The 26,723-nt window shown below is 55.8% G+C and overlaps 1 protein-coding gene across 5 annotated transcripts in view; it reads left to right on the top strand.

Moving 5' to 3' along the window:
• Positions 1–26,723, top strand: part of TTC12 (tetratricopeptide repeat domain 12) — a 237,655-nt gene that overhangs the window by 8,709 nt on the left and 202,223 nt on the right. For all 5 annotated transcript variants that reach the window (XM_076071329.1, XM_076071331.1, XM_076071332.1 and 2 more), the window contains exons 8-10: positions 16,066–16,137; positions 22,398–22,458; positions 26,280–26,474. In XM_076071329.1, coding sequence (XP_075927444.1) covers positions 16,066–16,137; positions 22,398–22,458; positions 26,280–26,474 — 328 coding nt within the window. The remainder of the gene's footprint in view (positions 1–16,065; positions 16,138–22,397; positions 22,459–26,279; positions 26,475–26,723) is intronic.

Below are 26,723 nucleotides of genomic sequence, written 5' to 3'. Positions count from 1 at the left end.
TGTGTCTAAGTGAATGAGTGTGTGTCTAAGTGAATGAGTGTGTGTCTAAGTGAGTGAGTGTGTGTCTAAGTGAATGAGTGTGTGTCTAAGTGAGTGGGTGTGTGTCTAAGTGAATGAGTGTGTGTCTAAGTGAGTGGGTGTGTGTCTAAGTGAATGAGTGTGTGTCTAAGTGAATGAGTGTGTGTCTAAGTGAATGAGTGTGTGTCTAAGTGAGTGAGTGTGTGTCTAAGTGAGTGAGTGTGTGTCTAAGTGAATGAGTGTGTGTCTAAGTGAGTGAGTGTGTGTCTAAGTGAATGAGTGTGTGTCTAAGTGAGTGAGTGTGTGTCTAAGTGAGTGAGTGTGTGTCTAAGTGAGTGAGTGTGTGTCTAAGTGAGTGAGTGTGTGTCTAAGTGAGTGAGTGTGTGTCTAAGTGAATGAGTGTGTGTCTAAGTGAGTGAGTGTGTGTCTAAGTGAGTGAGTGTGTGTCTAAGTGAATGAGTGTGTGTCTAAGTGAGTGAGTGTGTGTCTAAGTGAATGAGTGTGTGTCTAAGTGAGTGAGTGTGTGTCTAAGTGAATGAGTGTGTGTCTAAGTGAATGAGTGTGTGTCTAAGTGAATGAGTGTGTGTCTAAGTGAATGAGTGTGTGTCTAAGTGAGTGGGTGTGTGTCTAAGTGAATGAGTGTGTGTCTAAGTGAATGAGTGTGTGTCTAAGTGAATGAGTGTGTGTCTAAGTGAATGAGTGTGTGTCTAAGTGAATGAGTGTGTGTCTAAGTGGGTGAGTGTGTGTCTAAGTGAGTGAGTGTGTGTCTAAGTGAGTGAGTGTGTGTCTAAGTGAGTGAGTGTGTGTCTAAGTGAGTGAGTGTGTGTCTAAGTGAGTGAGTGTGTGTCTAAGTGAGTGAGTGTGTGTCTAAGTGAGTGAGTGTGTGTCTAAGTGGGTGAGTGTGTGTCTAAGTGAATGAGTGTGTGTCTAAGTGAATGAGTGTGTGTCTAAGTGAATGAGTGTGTGTCTAAGTGAATGAGTGTGTGTCTAAGTGAATGAGTGTGTGTCTAAGTGAATGAGTGTGTGTCTAAGTGAGTGAGTGTGTGTCTAAGTGAATGAGTGTGTGTCTAAGTGAGTGAGTGTGTGTCTAAGTGAATGAGTGTGTGTCTAAGTGAGTGAGTGTGTGTCTAAGTGAGTGAGTGTGTGTCTAAGTGAGTGAGTGTGTGTCTAAGTGAGTGAGTGTGTGTCTAAGTGAGTGAGTGTGTGTCTAAGTGAATGAGTGTGTGTCTAAGTGAGTGAGTGTGTGTCTAAGTGAGTGAGTGTGTGTCTAAGTGAATGAGTGTGTGTCTAAGTGAGTGAGTGTGTGTCTAAGTGAATGAGTGTGTGTCTAAGTGAGTGAGTGTGTGTCTAAGTGAATGAGTGTGTGTCTAAGTGAATGAGTGTGTGTCTAAGTGAATGAGTGTGTGTCTAAGTGAATGAGTGTGTGTCTAAGTGAGTGGGTGTGTGTCTAAGTGAATGAGTGTGTGTCTAAGTGAATGAGTGTGTGTCTAAGTGAATGAGTGTGTGTCTAAGTGAATGAGTGTGTGTCTAAGTGAATGAGTGTGTGTCTAAGTGGGTGAGTGTGTGTCTAAGTGAGTGAGTGTGTGTCTAAGTGAGTGAGTGTGTGTCTAAGTGAGTGAGTGTGTGTCTAAGTGAGTGAGTGTGTGTCTAAGTGAGTGAGTGTGTGTCTAAGTGAGTGAGTGTGTGTCTAAGTGAGTGAGTGTGTGTCTAAGTGGGTGAGTGTGTGTCTAAGTGAATGAGTGTGTGTCTAAGTGAATGAGTGTGTGTCTAAGTGAATGAGTGTGTGTCTAAGTGAATGAGTGTGTGTCTAAGTGAATGAGTGTGTGTCTAAGTGAGTGAGTGTGTGTCGAAGCGAGCTGCTGCCAGCAGCAGCAGCTGAGCCGCTCCCCGCGCGCGCCGCGAGGTGGCGCGCGCGCTCCACGCGCCGCCCCCCGCGCCGCCCCCCGCGCCTCCACTGCGGCACGGAGCGCGGTGACGTCGCGCACTGCGGCAAGGCGCTGCGGGCCGGGGGGCGGTGTGGGGGGGGAGGGCGTTCGAGGTGTCGGGGCTCCGTGCAGCGAGCGTGGCTGTGGCTGTCTTCCTTGTGGGCGGCACGGTGGCACGGGGAAAACAACACAGACAACAACACAGACAACAACAACACAGACAACAACAACACAGACAACAACAACACAGACGACAACAACACAGACGACAACAACACGGACAACAACACAGACAACAACACAGACAACAACAACACAGACAACAACAACACAGACAACAACAACAGACAACAACAACAGACAACAACAACACAGACAACAACAACACAGACAACAACAACAACACGGACAACAACACAGACAACAACAACACAGACAACAACAACACGGACAACAACACGGACAACAACACAGACAACAACAACACAGACAACAACACAGACAACAACAACAACACAGACAACAACAACACAGACAACAACAACACGGACAACAACACAGACAACAACACAGACAACAACAACACAGACAATAACAACGACAACAACAACACAGACAACAACACAGACAACAACACAGACAACAACAACAACACAGACAACAACACAGACAACAACAACACAGACAACAACACAGACAACAACATAGACAACAACAACACAGACAACAACAACAGACAACAACAACACAGACAACAACAACAACACGGACAACAACACAACAATACGGACAACAACAACACAGACAACAACACAGCCAACAACAACACAGACAACAACAACAACACAGACAACAACAACACAGACAACAACAACACAGACAACAACACAGACAACAACAACACAGACAACAACAACACAGACAACAACAACACAGACAACAACAACACAGACAACAACAACACAGACAACAACAACAACAACACAGACAACAACAACACAGACAACAACAACACGGACAACAACAACACGGACAACAACAACACGGACAACAACAACACAGACAACAACAACAACACAGACAATAACAACGACAACAACAACACAGACAACAACACAGACAACAACACAGACAACAACATAGACAACAACAACACAGGCAACAACACAGACAACAACATAGACAACAACAACACAGACAACAACACAGACAACAACACAGACAACAACAACACAGACAACAACACAGCCAACAACAACACAGACAACAACAACAACACAGACAACAACAACACAGACAACAACAACACAGACAACAACAACACAGCCAACAACACAGACAACAACAACAACACAGACAACAACAACACAGACAACAACAACACAGACAACAACAACACAGACAACAACACAGACAACAACGACAACAACACAGACAACAACAACACAGACAACAACAACACAGACAACAACAACACAGACAACAACACAGACAACAACACAGACAACAACAACACAGACAACAACCCGGGGTGTGTATCGCTCGGCGTGGCTCGGCGGACGAGGGAGTGAGCCGCGGGGGGCTCGCGTGAGATTGCTGCCCGGCGCCTTCTCACTGGAGTCGGGGGGGGGGGGGTCTCGTTGTAGCCGCCCTGTGGGCAACAGAATATCAGGAAACATGAGATAATTCAAGGTATAACCAATTACATAACAGCCGGGCTAATGCCATTAGCCGCGCGGCTAATTGGGATTGAGATGGAGGCAGGACCTGCCGAGAGAGCACAGAGCCCCCCCCCAACCCCCCCTACCAGCCCCCCCCTACCAGCCCCCCCCCCCAGCTCAGGCGTGAGCGGTGTTGATGTTGGAGGCCGCCAGTTGTTGTCAGGGCGCCCTCTCAGCAGCAGCAGCATCCACGGCGCAGAGCCGGGCCGGTCGGGAGGTTCGCAGTGAACGCTGCGCCAGCTGCGAGAGAGAGAGAGGCGGTTCCACTCCAGCGGCTATGACGAGCGGACTACCGGCAACCTGCAGGGTTCTGTCTGGCTAAAGTATTAGAATCACGGAGGGTTGATGTGGGTGACAGGCGATCTGCAGCGTCTCTCACAGAGAGGCCTGTCAAGCTGTCTCGCGCTGTCCCACCGACTGTCTCACCGACTGTCCCACCGACTGTCTCACCGACTGTCCCACCGACTGTCTCACCGACTGTCCCGCGCTGTCCCACCGACTGTCCCACCGACTGTCTCACCGACTGTCCCGCGCTGTCCCACCGACTGTCTTGCGCTGTCCCGCGCTGTCCCACCGACTGTCCCACGTTGTCCCACCGACTGTCTCGCGCTGTCCCACCGACTGTCTCACCGACTGTCCCACCGACTGTCTCACCGACTGTCCCACCGACTGTCTCACCGACTGTCCCACCGACTGTCCCACCGACTGTCCCACGTTGTCCCACCGACTGTCTCGCGCTGTCCCACCGACTGTCTCGCGCTGTCCCACCGACTGTCTCGCGCTGTCCCGCGCTGTCCCACCGACTGTCCCGCGCTGTCCCACCGACTGTCCCACCGACTGTCCCACCGACTGTCCCACCGACTGTCTCGCGCTGTCCCACCGACTGTCCCGCGCTGTCCCACCGACTGTCCCGCGCTGTCCCACCGACTGTCCCGCGCTGTCCCACCGACTGTCCCACCGACTGTCTCGCGCTATCTCGTGCTGTCCAACTAACCTTCAACAGCCTGACCTTCATACTAAAGCGGCTGTTCGTAGCTATTAATCCGCGCAGGCTTTGTGGCCCTTTCGACAATGTCGGGACACTGGGCCCCTTCTCTGAGCTATCAATAAAATATTCCAATCGCTTCTCCCCCTGCCCCCCGACACTTGACAAGTAAAATATCTAACATTTGCAAGGTGATATCCGCGTCCTCTATCAACGCCTCCAGTAAATTACTCAACGCGATTCTCCACGGGCCCAGGAAATGTGTCCCGTGGCCCCCCGCGGAGCCAGACAAATTCTCTCAAATCATCCCGCACGCTGCTCACATCAGACACCGCTCCCGTCGGCGCTTACGCCGCGAGCGACCGGAGGCTCGACCCGAGCTCCCGTCGCCGTTTTTTCCACCTCCTCTGGCGGCTCTCACAAAGCCCCCCCACCCCCCCCACGCTGGGATGAGGCCATCGGCCGTGGCACGGACGGGGTGGGGTTGGCGGGGCTGCGTACAGAACATTTGACTAAGTTCATAATCCGTCAATTTCACGCCGATTCTGTGATCGGCGTTTCGTCGTCACAAGACGAAGACTCCTCTCTGAACATTCGCAGAGCGGGCGCGGTCACTGTTATACAAGGAATGGCCCACGGAAGCGGATGTCACAGAGCTACCTCCGAGATGCCTTCTTCAACTGACCTCGGGCCCACACGAATATGGGCAGCACTTCCCTGCCGCCTTCGCGCGACAATCCAATAGAGATGTTTAACTCTCTGAGCTGGAGATGTAGCTAAGCGTAAGTGTGGAATCAGATTTAACGTGGTGAGGTTTTTGTGCGGTCATTAGTGACCGAGCTGGGATGGGTCAGGTGGCTCAGTGGTAGAGAGAGCAGCTCACAAATGGAAGGTTGCGAGTTCAACTCCTGGTTGGTGGTTGACTCAGCCCATCATCCATCCTGGGTCGATAAAATAAGTACCATATTCTGAGTAAGTCAACAGTGGTTGTCCTATTGATGGAGAATTTCACCACTCGCTCTGCAGGGCTCCAAACAGGAGATGAGCACCAATGCTTCAATGCTCAGTTGAGCAGGAACATGATTTTGACCTTTGACCTTTGACCTTTGAGAGCAAAAACTCACGAGATGTGAGAACTCCGTTTAATCACAGGCAGCTGAAACCCGGATCGGGGCTCGGGATCTCAGCGGTGCCGGCTTGGTCCTCTGACACTCTGTGTAGCCCGGCACTGTGGGTGACCCTTAGCCCCAGGGCGTCTGGTTTCTAGGAGATGTAAACTACCTCGCCTGGTATGCAGGAGGTCGTGGGTTCGATCCCGACCCTGACGCTGCTGCTGCTGCTGTAGATTTGGAGTTTGAGGTGTCTCTATCCCTGTGGTCGCGTGGATTTTTCTCTGGGCCCTCCGGGTTCCCCCCTCCATTTAAAAACGTGCGTTCAGAGTATTTGTCTGCTCTACACTTCCACGTGATAAGCCACTTTCGCCGTGCTATCATTTGTGGCCAGGTCGCTTCTGAAAGATAAGTTAATAGCTCGGTGGGCTTTACCTGGCAAGATAAAAAATGGTCTAGTTTAGTTTTAGTCTGACAGGAAGATTGTCCCTGGCCACGCTATAATCACGAGGCCACCTCGCCACCCACCGCCACGGCATTATCACGAATGAGCGGCGGGGGGGGGCCCTTAGGGCGTTGGAGCTCAGCAGGAATCCGGTGTTTGGGGGTGGGGCGGCGGGGGATCGGGATGTGTTGTAGCCATGGCAGCGGAGGCAAATGGATGCAGCAGCTGGGGGGCACTTGGCCGAGATGGAGAGGCGGCCGCTCGTTAGGCGCCGTCGCCAAGGCAACTCGGCTCCAGCCTGCAGGAAGGTGCTGGGCGCACGGCGAGCGTCGCCATTGCCACCGCTGGACCGGAGCCTCGGTCGCCGTGACGACCTCGGTGGGGGGGGGGGGGGGGTCGGGGACATAGCCCCCCCTCACTCCCCCAAGCACCGAGCACCTTCCCCCCCCCCCCCCCCGCACACTTAACCGTAGAGGTGTGCAGCCGTGCCACGTCTTGCTCACGCCACTGGTGGTGGAAGGGCTTCCTCGAGAGTGGAGCTGTCCCTGCTCTTCCACGCCGGCCACGCGCACCTTGGCAGGCGTGGGAGCACCCACACCGTGCCCCGCCACACGCCCGCTAGTCGACCACCCTCGGTATACATTTAAACTCGCCCCCCCGCCTCCTCCTTTGTTGTAATTGCCGTGCCGGGAGATTGAACCCCTTGCACCACGCCACGCAGCCCAGTCGGTCTCATCGCACGGTAACCAGGTGCAGAACCTTTGCCGATCCACTGCTGGATGGAGATTCCCCCCCCCCCCCCGACGTGATGGTGAGCGGAAGGGGATGAGCAGGGGTTGTCGGGGCAGCGGGCAGCAGGATGGTTGCCGTGGCGACGAAAGGGGATGAGCAGGGGTTGTCGGGGCAGCGGGCAGCAGGATGGTTGCCGTGGCGACGGAAGGGGATGAGCAGGGGTTGTCGGGGCAGCGGGCAGGAGGATGGTTGCCGTGGCGACGGAAGAGGATGAGCAGGGGTTGTCGGGGCAGCGGGCAGCAGGATGGTTGCCGTGGCGACGGAAGAGGATGAGCAGGGGTTGTCGGGGCAGCGGGCAGCAGGATGGTTGCCGTGGCGACGGGCGCTCGAGCCCTGACTGATGACGTCCGTGGGCGGCACGGGATGACATTCACGGAGGCAATTAGAGCGCTTGCACCACGGGACAATTTACACGGCCTGCCAGTATAAATAAAGGCTACATTAGGGGCGATGTAAATCGGTGTAATAAATGCACGGAGCAAGCAGCAGCGACCGTGTCTGGCATTGAGGTGGCATCGATCCCCGCGTCGCGCCTCGGCATCACCTCCCCCCCCATCCCTCCCCCCCCCCCCTACAGATTCGATGGCCGGGAGGGGGGGGGGGTTCATTGAGCAAGCGAGTGGACGGGTTCGGGTGGGTGGTTGAGCGAGCGATTGCCTGATAAAATGAGCGGTTGGCTGGGCGATTGAGTGCGTGACTGGGCGATTGAGTGCGTGACTGGGTGATTGAGTGAATGACTGGGCGATTGGGTGAGTGACTGGGTGATTGGGTGAGTGACTGTGTGATTAGGTGAGTGACTCGGCGATTGAGTGAGTGACTGGGCGATTGAGCGAGTGACTGGGCGATTGAGTGACTGAGCGATTGAGTGCGTGATTGAGTAAGTGATCGAGTGATCGAGTGAGTGATCGAGTGATCGAGTGAGTGATTGGGTGATCGAATGATTGGGTGATTGATTGGGTGATCGGGTGATTGATTGGGTGATCGAGTGAGTGATTGGGTGATCGATTGATTGGGTGGCCGAGTGATTGGGTGATTGGATGATTGGGTGATGAATTCCTCCACCTCAGTTAAGGACTCGGTTTACCACACTGTCTGTTTCATCTCATCCACACTGTTCAGCCTCTATACGACTCACTCACTCATTCACGAACCCACTCACTAGCCCACCCACTCAATCACCGACTCATCCACTCACTGACTCATCCACCCACTTACTCACCCGCCTACCCACTCAATCATCGACTCATCCACCCACTTATCCACTCACCCACTCAATCACCGACTCACCCACCCCCTTCCTCACCCACTCAATCACCGACTCATCCACCCACGTATCCACTCAATCACCGACTCACCAACCCCCTTCCTCACCCAGTCAATCACCGACTCACCCACCCACTTAGGCACTCAATCACCGACTCACCCACCCCTTCCTCACCCACTCAATCACCGACTCACCCACCCACAAGCTCACCACACTGCAGGTCACCTCACTTCTTCTTCCGTCACACTGCTCCACTTTAGGATATTTCTTTCGCCCATTATCCTCGACTCTCTCCCCACGCTCTTTAGAATCAATAATCTCGCGCAATTCAAGAAACGCGTTGCACTCGTATACATTACAACTCTGGCGGTGCTGTTTGTTGCTGGCTGCTTGGCGTTGCGGCCCTTTGGTGAGGCCTGTTTCTCGGAGGAACTGCGTTTGAAAAATTCAAAACAAAATTCACGAGACGCAGCCCCGAACACACTAGCACGCCTTTGAACCCCGCCGTCACGCACAGACTTTAACAAACTTAACGCCACAAACATCGCTCCCGCAGCAGAAGTGCATCGTGCTCGGCATAAAACCCCAGGGCGTCTTTAAAAGTCAAAACGCTCTCCTTCGAACATTCTGCGTAGCGGCTCGTAAAGCGAGGAACTGCTGGGGGCACGTGGAGTCCCACGGAGCTCCATCCTGAGAGCCATGGGGGAAGTGCCTCTGGAAGGACAGGAGGCAGACGTGAAGAGAACACGGCAGCCATTCCTCATTAACCCCTTCACACTTCACATCCTCGCTCGCGTCTTGGGCCCCTCTGGGGGGCTCAGTGGCACCATGCCGCACGCCTCGTTACCTGCGTGAGACCTCCACTCTCCCTCCCTCCACTCTTCCCCACCCCCTCCTCCACTATCCCCACCCCCTCCTCCACTATCCCCCCCCCCCCTCCTCCACTATCCCCCCCCCTCCTCCACTATCCCCCCCTCCTCCACTATCCCCCCCTCCTCCACTATCCCCCCCTCCTCCACTATCCCCCCCTCCTCCACTATCCCCCCCTCCTGCACTATCCCCCCCTGCACTCTCCCCCCTCCACTCTCCCCACCCCCTCCACTCTCTCCTCCACTCTCTCCTCCACTCTCGCCATCCTCCTCTCTCCCCCGCTCCTCCACACCCCCCCCACCCTTCCCCCGCTGTGGTTATTGAGAGACGAGGTGGCCAGGCCCCGTGTCGAGCAGCGCCAGCCACGGGGCTCTGTGGGCGAGGGACGCGCACGACCGCGTGGTGCTCCAGGCGACACGCGTCGGGAAAGTGGATAAAGAAACTAAAATAAAAACTCAAACCGCTTGGGCGGCCGGGCCATGTCGACGCCTTTCAGGCGGTGTTGAAGACGCCGAAGGCGACTTGCAGCCTCCTCAATTCTCATAACCGCGGCGACCTTTATGGAGAGCGACCCCAAACACACTCGGCAAACATTTACTCTGGGCTCACGCGCCACGGGCTTAATCGCGAGTGGCTCACTTTGCGTTTACGCGCAAACTCATACACCCGAGAAAACAGATCATACTCAGAGCCTAACCCATTGCAGCATCCCCGTGGCTATAATCATAGCCAGTGGATCCCCGTGACTATAGTCATAGCCAGTGCATCCCCGTGACTATAGTCATAGCCAGTGCATCCCCGTGACTATAGTCATAGCCAGTGCATCCCCGTGACTATAATCATAGCCAGTGCATCCCCGTGACTATAATCATAGCCAGTGCATCCCCGTGACTATAATCATAGCCAGTGCATCCCCGTGGCTATAGTCATAGCCAGTGCACCCCCGTGGCTATAGTCATAGCCAGTACATCCTCGTGGCTATAATCATAGCCAGTGCATCCCCGTGGCTATAGTCATAGCCAGTGCACCCCCGTGGCTATAGTCATAGCCAGTACATCCTCGTGGCTATAATCATAGCCAGTGCATCCCCGTGGCTATAGTCATAGCCAGTGCATCCCCGTGGCTATAGTCATAGCCAGTGCATCCTCGTGGCTATAATCATAGCCAGTGCATCCCCGTGACTATAATCATAGCCAGTGCATCCCCGTGGCTATAATCATAGCCAGTGCATCCCCGTGACTATAGTCATAGCCAGTGCACCCCCGTGACTATAATCATAGCCAGTGCACCCTCGTGACTATAGTCATAGCCAGTGCATCCCCGTGACTATAATCATAGCCAGTGCATCCCCGTGACTATAGTCATAGCCAGTGCATCCCCGTGACTATAGTCATAGCCAGTGCACCCCCGTGGCTATAATCATAGCCAGTGCACCCCCGTGACTATAATCATAGCCAGTGCACCCCCGTGGCTATAATCATAGCCAGTGCATCCCCGTGACTATAGTCATAGCCAGTGCATCCCCGTGGCTATAATCATAGCCAGTGCACCCCCGTGACTATAGTCATAGCCAGTGCATCCCCGTGACTATAATCATAGCCAGTGCATCCCCGTGGCTATAATCATAGCCAGTGCACCCCCGTAACTATAATTATAGCCAGTGCATTCCCGTGACTATAGTCATAGCCAGTGCACCCCCGTGACTATAATCATAGCCAGTGCATCCCCGTGGCTATAATCATAGCCAGTGCATCCCCGTGACTATAATCATAGCCAGTGCACCCTCGTGACTATAATCATAGCCAGTGCATCCCCCTGACTATAATCATAGCCAGTGCACCCCCGTGACTATAATTATAGGCGATGCCAGGTTGATAATTATTGTTGAATAAATAAATAATGAACTCGTCTGCAGGAGCCTGTAATCAAAACGGCTCAACTCCCCGTTAATGTGACTGCTGGTTTGGGGGAAATGTAGCCGTTAATTACAATCGGCGTGGCGCATCAATCACGTGGATTAATCAGGTGTCGTAGACGGCGCAAGGCCGTCAGCGGAGCGCTCGTTCACCACGCGAGATCCGCGTGGTTTTGTGGGACGAGGTGGAGAGATCTGCGTGGTTTTGTGGGACGAGGCGAAGAGATCCGCGTGGTTTTGTGGGACGAGGCGGAGAGATTTACGACTCAGGGTGGCTCCGGAGTAAGTTCTGCTCAGAGATTATTTAATCATTCCACGGCTCGTGTCTTATCAACACAAACATTCGGTACAGCAATGCAGACAAAATAAGTCGGAGCAAAAACAACCGTACAGAAATCAATTAAAACGGCCTTTTGTCAAGTAGCAGCAAGTTGATGGTCTCATCCCGGTCACAAATCACTGAATAATTAAATTAAGTTGGTCACTAATTTCGTTACATTTCCGGAGCCACATTGGAAAATGCGGGTTGAATCGTGACGCGCGCCTCTGGAGCGTGGTCGTGCGAGTTGGAGCAGAGCGCCACCCAGAGAGTGGATGGGATGCGGTTGTGAAGGGGCACTAGGATCTAGTTCCGCGACGTCGTCTTCCACGGGCCGTTCCCCAGCGCGAGGCGACTCCAGCCGCTCCCCGCCAGAGCTGCGCGCGGCCTCCGTCCCCGAGGGAGAAGGCGTCGCCCCCGCAGCCACGATCGCAACAAAAATTGTTTAAATACAAAATCGAACCATCCCCGGCTAACAACATCACTACAGAAACACAAACAATGATGACATTATTAATCCTGTATTGATGATGAGCCAGCGTTGACCAGCAACACAATTGCCCTGAGCACGACTCGTAAGAGGATGTCTATGCCACACAAGTATCGCGTACAGCGGGGCCGGCCGTGACCAGTGGGGCCACTCGCGGAGATCGAACTCGCCGCACCAAGCCTGGCCCTGGCCCACCTGGCCGCGTACGATGCCCCGTGTTGTTGTTATTCTCTCTGCGGTACGATGGCGACGGTTCTGATAACAAAAACATTTTTTTTATCTTTCCATCGATGCTCCAGAGACCGCACCCCCAACCCAAACCCGTGTTCCGCGACCGGGCGTCTGAGAGTGATTGCGGGTGCCGTGCTAGCGGGGTGGTGGTCTCTAGGCCCCGCGACCTTGCGGCTCTCCGGCACAGGGCACGCGGCCCCGGGTGTTTGGCCGCGCGCCCAGAGAGCTCGCGCCTCGCCTACTGATGACGAAGCGCGGTCCGCGTTGAGTTCGCGTGTGCCCTGCAGCAGCCCTCCCCACCACCACCACCACCATGCCCACCCCTCTGATCGTGCCGGATTAAACAAAACGCGTGTGCGTGTGATGCTGCGTTGGCGGCAGTGGTGAACAAGGAGAGGAAAACGTTGTAGAACAGGCGGATGGGGAGTGCATGATGTGGACCGCACGAATGGACCACTGTGTACACCACGATGGGGTCCTGGGAGCAGCGTTGTGGACGCGTCTATCGGAACGGTCGTTCACCGGCACTGAACAGTCACCCGACGAGGTGTTTGCTCACAGAAGAAACCCTCCAGGAGGAGGTGGAGGAGGTGGAGGAGGTTGCGCGCTCTCCTGAGCGTGGGGAGTGAGACCCGGGCCCTGCAACGCGGAGAGCGCTCAGCGCTTCGAGTCGCCTTCCACGTTCATAACCACGTGGCGACCCGGGCCACCGCAGCACCGCTCACCCTCCTGTGACCAATGTCACGGTTATCAATTAGGTCACAGTGATCATGCCACAGTGACCATGGCGAACGTCGCAGTAGCCATGAAAGAGCAGCCGTAGCAGCAGCTGCTGATGTTGCTGCTGTTGCTGCTGCTGTCCCCCAGGTTGTGTTGAGCGAGGACCTCGCTGTGATGGGGACCTGATGGGCGGGGGTTGGGAGGCGGTGTGGATTGCGCCGCTGGTGCCGGTGGTGGCTCGTATATCTGAGAGGAGCGGCGGCGACTCAACGAGCTGGCACGGCGGCGGCGCTCGGCGCCAGGCAGGGAGTGTGGCTCGCGTGGGGAGCGTTTGGGACGTTCTCGTGGTGGTGCTGTGGTGCTGTGGGGGGCGATAGGGAGAGAGGGAGGCCCGTAGCCCAGGCGAATGCGATATTAATGCTCTCCCCCTCTCTCTCTCACTCACTCATCAATTTTTGACGTCGCGGTTGCGCGCGGTTGCCCTGCGGTTGCGCGTGCCGTTGTCATGGCGACCCGGCTAGAGCCGCACCGCGTTGGAGCCGCTGGACCGCCGTTGGTCCAACCACTCACCACGTGTACGGGGACCACTCACCACGTGTACGGGGACCACTCACCACGTGTACGGGGACCACTCACCACGTGTACGGGGACCACTCACCACGTGTACGGGGACCACTCACCACGTGTACGGGGACCACTCACCACGTGTACGGGGACCACTCACCACGTGTACGGGGACCACTCACCACGTGTACGGGGACCACTCACCACGTGTACGGGGACCACTCACCACGTGTACGGGGACCACTCACCACGTGTACGGGGACCACTCACCACGTGTACGGGGACCACTCCCCACGTGTACGGGGACCACTCACCACGTGTACGGGGACCACTCACCACGTGTACGGGGACCACTCACCACGTGTACGGGGACCACTCACCACGTGTACGGGGACCACTCACCACGTGTACGGGGACCACTCACCACGTGTACGGGGACCACTCCCCACGTGTACGGGGACCACTCCCCACGTGTACGGGGACCACTCACCACGTGTACGGGGACCACTCACCACGTGTACGGGGACCACTCACCACGTGTACGGGGACCACTCACCACGTGTACGGGGACCACTCCCCACGTGTACGGGGACCGTAGCACCGCAGGGCTCGAGACGTTGGTAAAAGTAATAAACTTTGACTCCATTCATTCACTCAGTCACTCATTCCTCACTCATTCAGTCACTTCTTCATACAACGTCAAAGTGATTTCCTGCTCAAATGAGCATCGAGGCATGGGCGCGCATCTTCGCATTGTTGTGGCGAGGGCGACGAGTTTGTCGAAATGCCATACGCTGTTGACTTCGCCACAACGTGGTGCTACTTTATCGACCCTGGAGAGATGATGGACTGCGTCAGAGTCGTTCGCTCTGCCGCTGAGCAGCCAGTCGTGAAGAGGGAGTGTGCTTCTTCTCGCTTGCACATCCCTGCACTGACGCAGTGGCGGGTTTAATTGTAAATCCATGGACCAATCCGTGCCGATTCACCCAAACCCCAGTGATGCGTTCACCCGAGGAAAGCCTCAAACTGAGACTCGAGACTCCGTTTCAGGAGAGTGCTGCCGCGTCGGGTTTATTTGGCCATACACTCCACGAGTAAATGAGAGAGTTTGGCTGTTCGCGTGCGAGGAAGCCGGAAACCCCCGGGGAGACACCCAGCAACACCGCCGTGCCGTGGCCGCTTCGCGCGGTCCCTTGCGCCTGCAACACCTGGCAAGCCCCAGTGGTGGACGTCATCGCAAGGGACTACCCAGGCTGGGCGGGCTTGATGACACTGAGCGCATTCAGGGTGGACTTTTTCTTTAATACCGTTTCTGGTAGATGAGTGCAGCGAGCGTAATTTGCTCTCTCCAGGACGCGAGCCTAATGAGATAGAATTAAGCCCTCCGTTCCAAATTGAAGTTCCGATTCCTCTCGCGTTCGACGGTGAAAAATCGTGCCCACAGCCAAGGGCTGCCCCCCCACCACAACCCTCGAGCACGGTGACCGCAGTCCCATTATTCCCAGCCAAGGCTGACATCGATGAGTGGCAGGTTATTTGATGAACCGGTCCTTGGACCCTCCCTTAGCTGCTCCACTCGAGCTTAAATCAGTACCGAGCGCGGAGCGGAAACATCGGCACGTCCCGTTCACCCGAGCAGCCGTCGGAGCTAAGTGACAAGGTCAGGCCCTGGCTGCGGGTGTGCAGAGACGATCCGCGATGGTGACGACATGATGGCACAGACACGTGTGACTGCACGCACACCATGCCACCCGTTCATAGTTCACAACGTAAACAATGCAGACCATTCCCCCTACCTGCCTGCCTGCCTTATCTGGCCCTCCACGTAAAACAAATACAATACATTGTTGGAGGTTCACATCCCGTTAGCCGCGCACAGCTTTCCCGGAGCGCATAAATTTATCAGCGTGGTCAACACGAGCACAACTTGGGGCCGGTTTCGACATTCGGCGTCTCGTCAGCAGCCAGGCTTTGCTTGCTTGAAACAATGCTGGCGAGCTTTCCGTCGTTTTAATGTGACGCGCTCGCTCGCATTGCGCGAGTCTACAGTGTTGTCGTTAAAGACGAACGCGTTGCGTTTTCTTGTTGATTATTTGTGCCTGTGCGCTACTGCTAAATTCAGCAGCACGAAGCGATGCGTTTGGGCGGTTTGTGCACGCATTCAGTGGTGATCGGACCGAGGCCAGCAACTCACTGTGCTTGAGAACGCGGTTTGGTAACAGGTGGCGACTGATACTTGGATTAGAACCCAGCCTCTCAGAGGTGCCGGCTTCGTGTCTGTGGCCTCGGAGCCACCTGGCGGTCTTGTATCAAGCTCCGCCATAATCGCTCACGAACGACGCTTGCCCTTGTCTGCGTGTTTTCGTGAGTGTGCGTGCGCGTGCGTGCGTTTGTGTGTGTGGGGGGAGCGGTAGTGCAGCGGTTAGCGCACGCGCTATGAACCCGGCGACCAGAGTTCAATTCCCGCTCACGGTCAACACCAGTGATTCATCTGAACCGTTCCCGGACCTCCCCTAGGTCGACTCGGCCTTAAATGCGTACCTGGTGCAATGTGCAAACGTCGCCACTGGGGAGACAAAGGCGGCCGGACGTGGTGCTGGCCACGCACCTACTCGTGTGCCGTACCGGCCTTCAGCACTTGCCCCAACAGTCTGTTAAGGCTACACGGGGGGACTCTTTGTGTTTTGTCTTTTGCAGTGCAATGAGCGCAGCGTGAAGGCCCGGGTGCTCATGGGAAAGTCTCACCAGGCGCTCGGGCAGTTCACCGAGGTAAGACGACCACTCGCCCTCACAGCGCCTTGCTCACTCACGCGAGGTCCCACAGAGAGTTCCCACAGAGAGGATGAAACCAGGGAGGACGAATCTTCAGCCGCGGTGCAGTGGCTGCTGCTGCTGCACGTGTTCTGCGGCCTGTAACCCGGCAGGGTTGGTGGATCACCGCACGAATGTTGCGACATTCCCTTCCCATGGCCATCGAGGAGGATCCGTACCCTTGCTCGCCAGGAGAAGGCGGTACAGCGAAATCGTGGAATCCTTTTCCGTCTGTGTGGGATAGACGATTGCCCCCTCGCACGCGTGGATTGTCTCTGGGTGCTCTGGATTCCTCACACATGCAAACACTCATTAATTATGGGCAATTATCTTCGTAGAGGACTGCAGAGCTTGGGAAATTGTTGGTTCCGGCTCACCACCTGGCAGTTGCCTTCCCGCTCGTCCGTGGCTCCTCCTTCTCCTGGCGCCTCTGCGTCGATCTCTGGTGGCGCGTCACACGTTAACGAATAATAAAAATAACAAGTTAACGTGTTAACTTGTTACCTTGTTACTTTTATTATTCATCTGTGGCACTCAGGCAGACGCAGTCCACACACACCTGAGACCTCCCGCTTTGGAACGGGAAGAGGAGGGGGGGGGGAGGAGAGGATGAGAGGTGTAAGTCGAAGTGGGCATGTTAATTCATGGCTCTCCGGGACCTAGGCTGGACGTCAAAGCGATTCGCTGCAGGACCCACCGCGAGTTGGGATGATGGCGACGTGAAGCATCAACACCGCCTCCGAACCCCTTGGCGCTCGCTCGCTGGGACTCACGAAGCGCACGGCGACCTCGCAAGCGGCAGATACGCCCGACCCCGCGGGCCCTCACCGCGCCGCGCTCACCGCGCCGCGCTAATCGACGGCCCACGCCGGGGCACATAACCAGTTCAGATATTTGCCACGGATGTTAACCATGAGCGGGAATCGAACTCGTCTGTCCGGGTTCCTAGTGCGGTGCACTAATCACCGCATTACCGCTCCCTAGACACGCGCACACAGCACAGTACACACACACAGCGCACACACGGCAACCACTGTGCATCACTAAGTGGCGGTGACGTCACCGCGGAGCTTGTGCCAGTCTTGGTCCACTTTGAGGCCACGTGAAGCGTCAGGCTCGCTGGCAGCAGGTCCACGGAACAGACCCCAGATGACTGTTTCAGTTTCATTTATTTGGTATAGCCCTGTGAGCCATTCGGCTCTTGAATCGGGTGCAACCGCAACAAACAAAAAACAAAAACAAGAACAATAAAACATCTTAAAGTGACTATGTGACTGTGAAAACAGAAAAATCCAGAAAAAACCAGCAAAATATTCCAGAAAAAGCACCGTACACCAACGCTGTGTGCAAAAACTCCAGTGGAATGCAAGTCAAACAACAACAACCACAACCAACTTAGTTTAAAAACCATCAGTCTAACTCCGTACTACAACAAACAAACATGGCCAAACCAAAAAACTTTTCGAAATCACCAAAATAAAGCCATAAAAGCAATGTAACAGTGATCATAGGAACTGTGACCGAAATTTTACAATAAACGACATAAACAACATGTAACACCAAACCTTGTAGGTATAGCTGGCGCATGAGTCACTCCACAACAGCAGGAGCATCAGTAGGAGTATCAACATTTTTCAATGCACCTTTAAAGATCGGCACACTAAATCAAAACTCAAGATCATACGTTGCAGCGGTCATCCGGAGCGAAACATTTCATTTTAGGCCACTGAATAGCAGTGGCAGCTAGGGGTGTACAACTCCTTTAGCGCAGTTTTGAGTGAAGATGTCATAGGTAGTGATTAAAGTTGCAGTTTATTGGCAATGGCATTCCAGACCCTGGGGGCATCAATAGCAAAGGCCCTTCCTCCAGTATTTGTACGGCAATGAGGAATGTGAAGACTGACGCACACGCGCACGCACACACACACACAATGCCGTGTCAGCGGGGCGGTGCCGCGATTAGGAGCGAACTCGTTAAGGTGTCGGGGCAACGGAGCTCGATGAGGGCGCTGCTAATTTGCTTTGTTAGCCCGAGGGGCCGGCGCGACAATCACCGTGGCCCGCACGGCGCCGATCGCGAGGCACCGCCGCTGCCGCTGCTGCGAGGCCACAGGGGCGCTGGACGCGACTATCGGCAGCGTTGTTATCGCCGATCGATTTGGCTTAGCGCAAGCGGAAAAAAAAACACACACGGAAAGCCTTAAATTTGGCGCAGCGGCCCGGGCGTTTCCAAATAAACGCGGCAATTTAAGTAGCTGGGGGTACAAACCCGAGCGGATTTAAGAGACTGCCGCCCATCGATCTGGAGAGGCAGGCCGGCCCGGGCAGCACGGCAGCGGCACACGAATCCCGGGTGGGAGGCCGCGGCAATTACCCCGAGCTGTATTTTACTTTAATTCGCTCCCCGGGAAACAAGTGACCGGGGATACATTGCACTCGCCATGGTTTATGTTTCATGGCCGACCTGGCTCGCAGAGACCCGCAGCCACATCCTGGCTGTTGTGTTACCTCTCTGGGTGAGCCTGGGTGAGCCTGCGTCTGTGTGAGCCTTCGTCTGTGTGAGCCTGCGTCTGTGTGAGCCACAGGCCCCATGCAGGCGATGGAAAAGGTTGTGGGCGATGCGGCGTCAGGGTCTGCGTACAAATTCGACGCGTCGTACGTTCTATTATCCATCGCTGCCACGTGCAGTCGCGTGTGTTTGCGACCGTGTGTGCGTGTGTCAGTGTGGGCGCACCTCGCACGTCCGTGCGCGTCCATGTGTGCGCCCGCGTCCGCGCATAAACTGTAAATTTCCAGCGCGCAATCTGCACCTGCGCTTGACGCACGCGCGCACGCACTCGTTCCCGCGCAACGCACCTGCAGGCACCGTGCGCGCCCACGTGTGCAGTGCAATGGGTGCGCGGGGGCGTTGCGTGCAAAGGAGGGCGCGGGGAGCGAGGCATCGCGTGTCCTGGCAACGCTCGTCTGTTACGGGGTGGAACACATCGACCCCTATCCACGGTTGCCACGGTGAAGAGGTAATCCGTTTGGTGCGACGGGCCGTTGGGTCGGTGGGGGGGGCGTTATAAAGACGGAGCCGCCCGCTGCTCATGACACAACAACAGCCGCCGACCTTCGCCAGTGGCGATCATGTCGCTACGGCACGTGTGCCAGACTAGGTGCCCTTTGAGGCCACGCAATGTATGGGATGTTCACTGGCCAGAGGTCACGTGACACATCAGGCGCCATGGGTTGAATGCCTGAGATGACTGGCAGATGCACCACCACTGTGCTGCCCACTGTGTCCCCCTCGCCGTGTTGAATCGCTTCTCTTTATTCTCCAGTATTGCTGGAGGGCCACTGCCTCCAACTACCGGCCTCCAAGTGTGCACCTTGCCTGGCACTGCCAGGTAGCATCCTCCATAAGCCTCCTCTACTAAGGCCGATCTTGGCACCGGTCACAGACAAATCCACTCGGCTCCAAATACCCCCGTACCGCATCAGCCCATCAGCCCATCTGTACTCGAGCCTGTGCCGTGCCCATTTAGCCTCCTTTATCTGGACAAAAAAGCAGTTTGGGCAGCATGTGGTGGTGGTGGCTGGGCATGGGGCGTCGTGACCCAGTCCACGCAGCTTCAACTGCCGGAAGAGTTCACTGCTGGGACAGCGTCCAAAACTTTCAAGGATATGTGAGCTTAATCTAGATTTGAAGTTTTCGTGACTGCAGGGATCCATACTATTTCGTTCTTTCAGTAAAGTCACGTAAGTATAAAATAAAATAAATCACGACGTTTCGATTGCAACACAAGCAATCATCATCAGTTGGGAAAACCACAGCAAGAAAATATTGTTTTGCTGTGGTATTTGATACCTACGTGACTTTACCGAAAGAACCAAAAAGGATATATGAGCTCCTCACACACACACGTGCACGTGTGTGTGCATGGTTGTAGAGTGGCACCGTGCAGGCGTGGGGCCTGAGTGCAGGCCGCTAACCAAAGACGTTTAACAACACACGAGGGGGGGGGGGGGCACAGCAGTTCGTGAACTCAAGCTCTCAGCCTTATCCAGACCGCCAGCTGAAAAGAACTGAACGTTTTGTCGTTTTAGACCATCGACTCCAAGAGTAAAGAACTTATTACGAGTCCCAACGAGGGAGCCACCCGGGTGCTCAGCTCTATCCGTCTTCCAATGCTGCCCATTGTTGGGATGAACCCAATTGTTCTTAACTCGTTTGAGTCGGACTCTGTTGCATTTCAAAGCCGCGTGCGTTCCAGACAGTTGTTCACATTGCACGCACGCACGCGCGCTTTGCCTTGGCACAGCGCGTCCGTCGTGTGGATCGCCGTCACGTTTCGCGAGGTCGCGCGCGGTGGCGCGGCGATTAGCGCCGTGCGCTCTCCGACGCCCGGGGGCTGTGAGCCGAGTTCGAGTCTCGCTCACGGCCTCCGCCGACAGCGGCGACGAGGATTTACCCGAGGCGGTGATGGGCCTCGGCGAGGACTATTCGGCCTGAAATGGAGTGCCCGGTGCGACGTGTAAACATCGGCACGGTGGAGACAAAGACGAGCGGGCGCGGTTCTGATCACACCACCCCCTCGTGGGCCATTCGGCCACAAACACCAGTGACGGTTGTCTGAACCGGTCCCTGGGTCTCCCTTTAGGTCGACTCGGCTTCAAATGAGTACCTGGTGCAATGTATAAAACATCACCACTATAGAGACAACGGTGGCCGGGCGTGGTGCTCGCTGACAGCACTTGCTCCGAGCGTCTGTAAGAGGTGATGCGTGGGAACACTGCCTTTGTGTGCGTGCATGCGCGCTCGCGCACGGGGCTGCCCGTTCGATACGAGGCTGCTCGCTCATTACAGAAATGAGCCAGCTCCGTGCTGATGTCAGCAGAGGCTGGCCAGGACTGGCCGAGTGTTGCTGGGCTGGGGCCCCCCCTCCTCCCCCTCCACCAGTCGCTGCTTTAGATGTGGGCTGGCACTCACGCGCGCGCACGCACGCGGAGTGTTCCACCGACTCCGAGTAAAAAGCTCCCTGCTGAAATTCCACAAACATCAGCTTCTGACTTCTCACTGCTGCTGGCATCCTAGCGCTGTCGGCGTCTCTCGTCAGCACCGGGGAGTGCTGTCGGTGTGAGCCGGGGCTCGGCTCCCCACTGTTTAACAACGCGAGGCCTCCGTACCGAGTGACCCCCCCCCCCTCGTTGTGCTGATGCGGCGGCGTTGTTCGAGGGGTTGCGCGCGCGCCGCGGGAATCGACACAGAGCGGGCGATGTCTGCCGCCTCCCGGTGTCTCGGATTCCGTCCCCTCGCCTTGTCGAGCCGGAGCCACCCGACTCGCTCGCAGGCTCACTAACGAGGCATCACTAACACAACTCGTAACAGGGCTTCACCAACACAACTCGTAACTAGGCATCACCAACAACTCGTAACGAGGCATCACCATCACAACTCGTAACGAGGCATCACCATCACAACTCGTAACGAGGCGTCACGATCTCGATGTCAGTGAGAGAGTCGCGAGGCCGAGGTTTGGGGCCGCCCCGGGGGGCGCGCGACAAAACGTCCAAAACCATCAAGAAGTTCCTGAGGAACTGCATCGCGTGTCCTCGAGTTGTCATCATCATCATCATTGTCTGTTGTTGTCGTGTTGACGCGGGTTTTTTTCCCCCTTCGCCTCATCAACAGCGTCTAACCCCTACAGCGGCAGTCAATACCCCGCGACGGTGGCACGTGTTGGGGTTTTCGAGCGACGCTTCCTCCCCCCCCACCAAATCAGAGACGGCCTCTCTCTCTCTCCCTCTCTGTGCGTGGGCGACGCGGAGTGCCCGGCGGTGGGCACCGCTGATTGTAGCGATAATTAGCGGCGCAGGGATCGGCGTTTAGTGGCGGCAGTGCGAGGATGGAGGAGGCGGCTCGGGCCCCCGTGTGGGGCCCCCCGCCCGCTGTGCGCGCATCCTCACGGCGGGGCGGAGGGGCTGACGACGCCGCCGCCGCCGCTGCCAGGGGGAGTCGCGATTGCGATGCACGGAGCGAACGCAGCTTCCGCGGTAATTGGATGAAAAAAAAGGCGCTTGTGCGGCGCGTTATTAAATAAAACAACGACGCTACTCCCATCACTAACGCGCGTGTGTGCACCCCTCCCTCTTCTCCCTCCCCCCTCCCTGACTTCCCTCCCCCGCCTTCATTCATCACACCCACCATCCCTCCGCAATTCTCCCGCCGCACGTAGGCACAGGGTACTTATGAAGCAGTGCTGGCCGCTGATCCCACCCACAAGATACTAATTCAAGGTCAGTACCACTCCCCCCCCCTCTCTGTATATTGAGAGGCGCTCCGAAGAGGCCCCCCGCGAGAGAAAATCCCCCTCTTTACCTCTTTACACAAAAGAGCGTTCATCGCAGAGCGTTCACAAATCCCCGGCCTGCAGAGAGCACACGATCCGTGACGGATGCCTTGACAGAGCCGCGCGCGGCGCCTCACAGCCCCCCTGGAGAGCCAAGCAAAGCCCCTTCTGCTGCTGCGCCGGGAAGATTGCGCGGGGCACGACGTGGTTGTAGATTGGGTCGCGGCTTTGTGGTGCATGCTGGGTAAAGAGAGGCTTGCTATGTGGTGCATGCTGGGTAAAGAGAGGCAGCTGTGTGGTGCATGCTGGGTAAAGAGGGGCAGTTGAGTGGTGCATGCTGGGTAAAGAGGGGCAGTTGAGTGGTGCATGCTGGGTAAAGAGGGGCAGCTATGTGGTGCATGCTGGGTAAAGAGCGGCAGTTGAGTGGTGCATGATTGGTAAAGAGGGGCAGTTGAGAGGTGCATGCTGGGTAAAGAGGGGAAGTTGAGTGGTGTATGCTGGGTAAAGTGGGGCAGTTGTGCGGTGCATGCTGGGTAAATAGGGGCAGTTGAGTGGTGCATGCTGGGTAAATAGGGGCAGTTGAGTGGTGCATGCTGGGTAAAGAGGGGCAATTGAGTGGTGCATGCTGGGTAAAGTGGGGCAGTTGAGTGGTGCATGCTGGGTAAAGAGGGGCAGTTGAGAGGTGCATGCTGTGTAAAGAGGGGCAGTTGAGTGGTGCATGCTGGGTAAAGTGGGGCAGTTGAGTGGTGCATGCTGGGTAAAGTGGGACAGTTGAGTGGTGTATGCTAGGTAAAGAGGGGCAGTTGTGTGGTGCATGATGGGTAAGGAGGGGCAGTTGAGTGGTGCATGCTGGGTAAAGTGGGGCAGTTGAGTGGTGCATGCTGGGTAAAGAGGGGCAGTTAAGTGGGGCATGCTGGGTAAAGTGGGGCAGTTGAGTGATGCATGCTGGGTAAAGAGGGGCAGTTGAGTGGTGCATGCTGGGTAAAGAGGGGCAGTTGAGTGGTGCATGCTGGGTAAAGTGCGGCAGTTGAGTGGTGTATGCTGGGTAAAGTGGGGAAGTTGAGTGGTGCATGCTAGGTAAAGAGGGGCAGTTGAGTGGTGCATGCTGGGTAAGGAGGGGCAGTTGAGTGGTGCATGCTGGGTAAAGTGGGGCAGTTGAGTGGTGCATGCTGGGTAAAGAGGGACAGTTAAGTGGGGCATGCTGGGTAAAGTGGGGCAGTTGAGTGATGCATGCTGGGTAAAGAGGGGCAGTTGTGTGGTGCATGCTGGGTAAAGAGGGGCAGTTGAGTGGTGCATGCTGGGTAAAGAGGGGCAGTTGAGTGGTGCATGCTGGGTAAAGTGGGGCAGTTGAGTGATGCATGCTGGGTAAAGAGGGGCAGTTGAGTGGTGCATGCTGGGTAAAGAGGGGCAGTTGAGTGGTGCATGCTGGGTAAAGAGGGGCAGTTGAGTGATGCATGCTGGGTAAAGAGGGGCAGTTGTGTGGTGCATGCTGGGTAAAGAGGGGCAGTTGAGTGGTGCATGCTGGGTAAAGCGGGGCAGTTGAGTGGTGCATGCTGGGTAAAGAGGGGCAATTGAGTGGTGCATGCTGGGTAAAGAGGGGCAGTTGAGTTGTGCATGCTGGGTAAAGAGGGGCAGTTGAGTGATGCATGCTGGGTAAAGAGGGGCAGTTGTGTGGTGCATGCTGGGTAAAGAGGGGCAGTTTTGTGGTGCATGCTCGGTAAAGAGGGGCAGTTGTGTGGTGCATGTTGGGTAAAGAGGGGCAGTTGTGTGGTGCATGTTGGGTAAAGAGGGGCAGTTGAATGGTGCATGCTGGGTAAAGGAGGGCAGTTGTGGTGAATACTGGGTGAAGGATAACTGTGGTGCATGCTGGGTAAAGGAGGGCAGCTCTGTGGTGTATGTTGGGTAAAGGGGTGGTGGAGGGTAGGTAGGAGCTGGCTGGCATTGTGAGATTTCGCAAATGATTTTAAACTCCTTTATGCAAGAGTTGTATCAACCTACAGCCTGGTATATTTCACCCTCCCTTCTTCCCTCCGCTCCGTTCCTGCGCTATCGGATAACCCAGATCTCGTCCGTTAACGAGACAAGCTATCCACTAATCAAGCTCTGCCTGCAGGTGAAGTGAAGGTTCCCGTGATGCTGACGCTGTGTGTGCTCCAGTCGTCATTGCAGTAATAACAATGTTTTCACGTCGTCACACGAGCATCAGAAAAGCAGAAAATCCTATAAAGATGATCAGACGACTTCAAAGCAGAGAGTTTGCATGAGCCCTTGGGGAGACGTTTAATAATGAATATGGTTTGGAGCTGGGAAGGGAGGTTCGCGGGGATGGGGAAAATGTTGTGGGAGTGGGGGGAGAGATCAGAGGAATGATTGTGAGTGAGTGCGCAACTGGGCACGTTACAAATCAATAATTAGTCACTATTACCATCATCACTGCTGTCAGGAGTGGCACGGTGGACAAACGTGGAATTCAATAGAACTGTAGTCGCTCCGATGATGATGGTGGTGATGATGGTGGTGGTGGTGGTGGCATTACTGCTGTGTGCAGGAGCGCCTTGTAGTTTCCGTGTAAAACCGTGACCGCAGGAGAATCGGTTGGTAGTTGGGTATTTACCACATCACCTACACTTCTCAAGAGAACTGTTATGAAGGCAAATATCCCCCCCTATAGCCTTAACAGACCGTGGGGGCAAGTGCTGTTAGCGAGCACCTATTAAGGCCGGCATGGCACACGAGGCGGTCTCACACACAGACTGCCGGGGCCAATGCCGCTCTGCGCATTCCCGGTTGAGTGATCTGCGGGGTGATTGTTCCAATTTGTATCGTGACCCCGGCCACACGATGACGTCACCCGCACCTCCGATTAGCACAGTTGGCCACGTACTGTGCGAAAGAAGTTCAACGCGCACACGCATGCGGGATGTTTGACGTCTCGCCGTGAGCGAAGCGGACGGCGCGTGGTGGCGCGAACTTCTGCGACGAGCGGGGAACTCCGTCGCCGCCCCTCGCTCTGCGATGTCCGCTTCAGCGGGCCGTTCCCGGATGGACCCTCCACCTTTAAACTGTTAAACATAAAAGCAATGTTTTTAACCGGGTAAGGCCCACTGAGCTATTATAGCTCTTTATCAGAAGCGACCTGGCCATAAATGATAGCTCAACAAAGCGGCGTATCATCACGTGGACATTTATAGCTGCCAAACATTCCAAATGCGTGTTGTGGATTATACATCTGGAGGGAAAACCCGGAGGACCCGGAGAAAAATCCACGCGACTACGGGGAGAGGGACACACAAACTCCAAATAAACAGCAGGCGTCAGGGTCGGGATCTAACCCATGTGCGCCTGCATACAAGGCACATGCATGTCGCCACCGCGGCGTCTCGTGGCAATGCCGCGTCGATTGCGCAGCCATTAAACGATGAGCGGTGGGGTGGGGGGAAGAGAGGAAAACTCTGTTTGAAAAAAAAGACGAAAGTGGAATATCACGCGAGGCGATCCGCACGCGATACTATCTCGGCGACGTGGGAGACAGCTCATGCCGACAGCACGTGCGGGCGTGGGTTCACACACAGGAGCCTGCTGTGTGTGCAAATGTATTCGTCGAGTCAGCAGCTCCTGTGCGTGTATGGATGCAAGCGTGAGTGCGTGAGTGAGTGTGGCAGCACCTGCGCGTGTGTGCCTTGTCTTTGAATGCACGTGTTAGTTTAGGAGCACGTGTGAATGCCGCGTGTCACACGCGTGTCTTCACGCGCCTCCCCCCCCCCCCAGGTCTCCTGCGCGCCCTGCAGCGGGAGCGTCTCCGCGTGGAGGAGGAGCGCGAGGCCCGGGCCCAGCTCTCCGGCGCCGACCCGCACGCCGCCCGCTCGCTGCTCGCAGCCCTGGGCCACCTGCGTGGCGGTGCCGGATCGTCCGCCCCGGAGCTCGCACGCGACGTGCGGAGCCTCGCCTCCTCCATCCACAGCCGTGAGTCCGTGCCCCCCCCCCCCCGCCCACCCCCACACCTCCTCCCGGGCGCGCACCGCGACACATGCCTGTGGGCTCCGGCGGCTCCGCCGCTCCCAGGAACGCGCCGCGCTCACCCCACGGGGACTTCTCACTCTGAGCGCCTGGCTGGGCCACAGCCTGACACACTGATTGATTGACCCGCTCACTGACTCACTCAGATACTGACAACCTGCCTCTCTGACAGACTGACACAGACTTACTGCCTGA

Source organism: Petromyzon marinus, chromosome 32 (assembly GCF_048934315.1).
Source record: "Petromyzon marinus isolate PM22_M1 ecotype Great Lakes invasive population chromosome 32, UKy_Petmar_22M1.pri1.0, whole genome shotgun sequence".
NCBI classification, from domain to species: Eukaryota; Metazoa; Chordata; class Hyperoartia; order Petromyzontiformes; family Petromyzontidae; genus Petromyzon; species Petromyzon marinus.
This window is presented reverse-complemented; position numbering and strand designations above follow the sequence as displayed.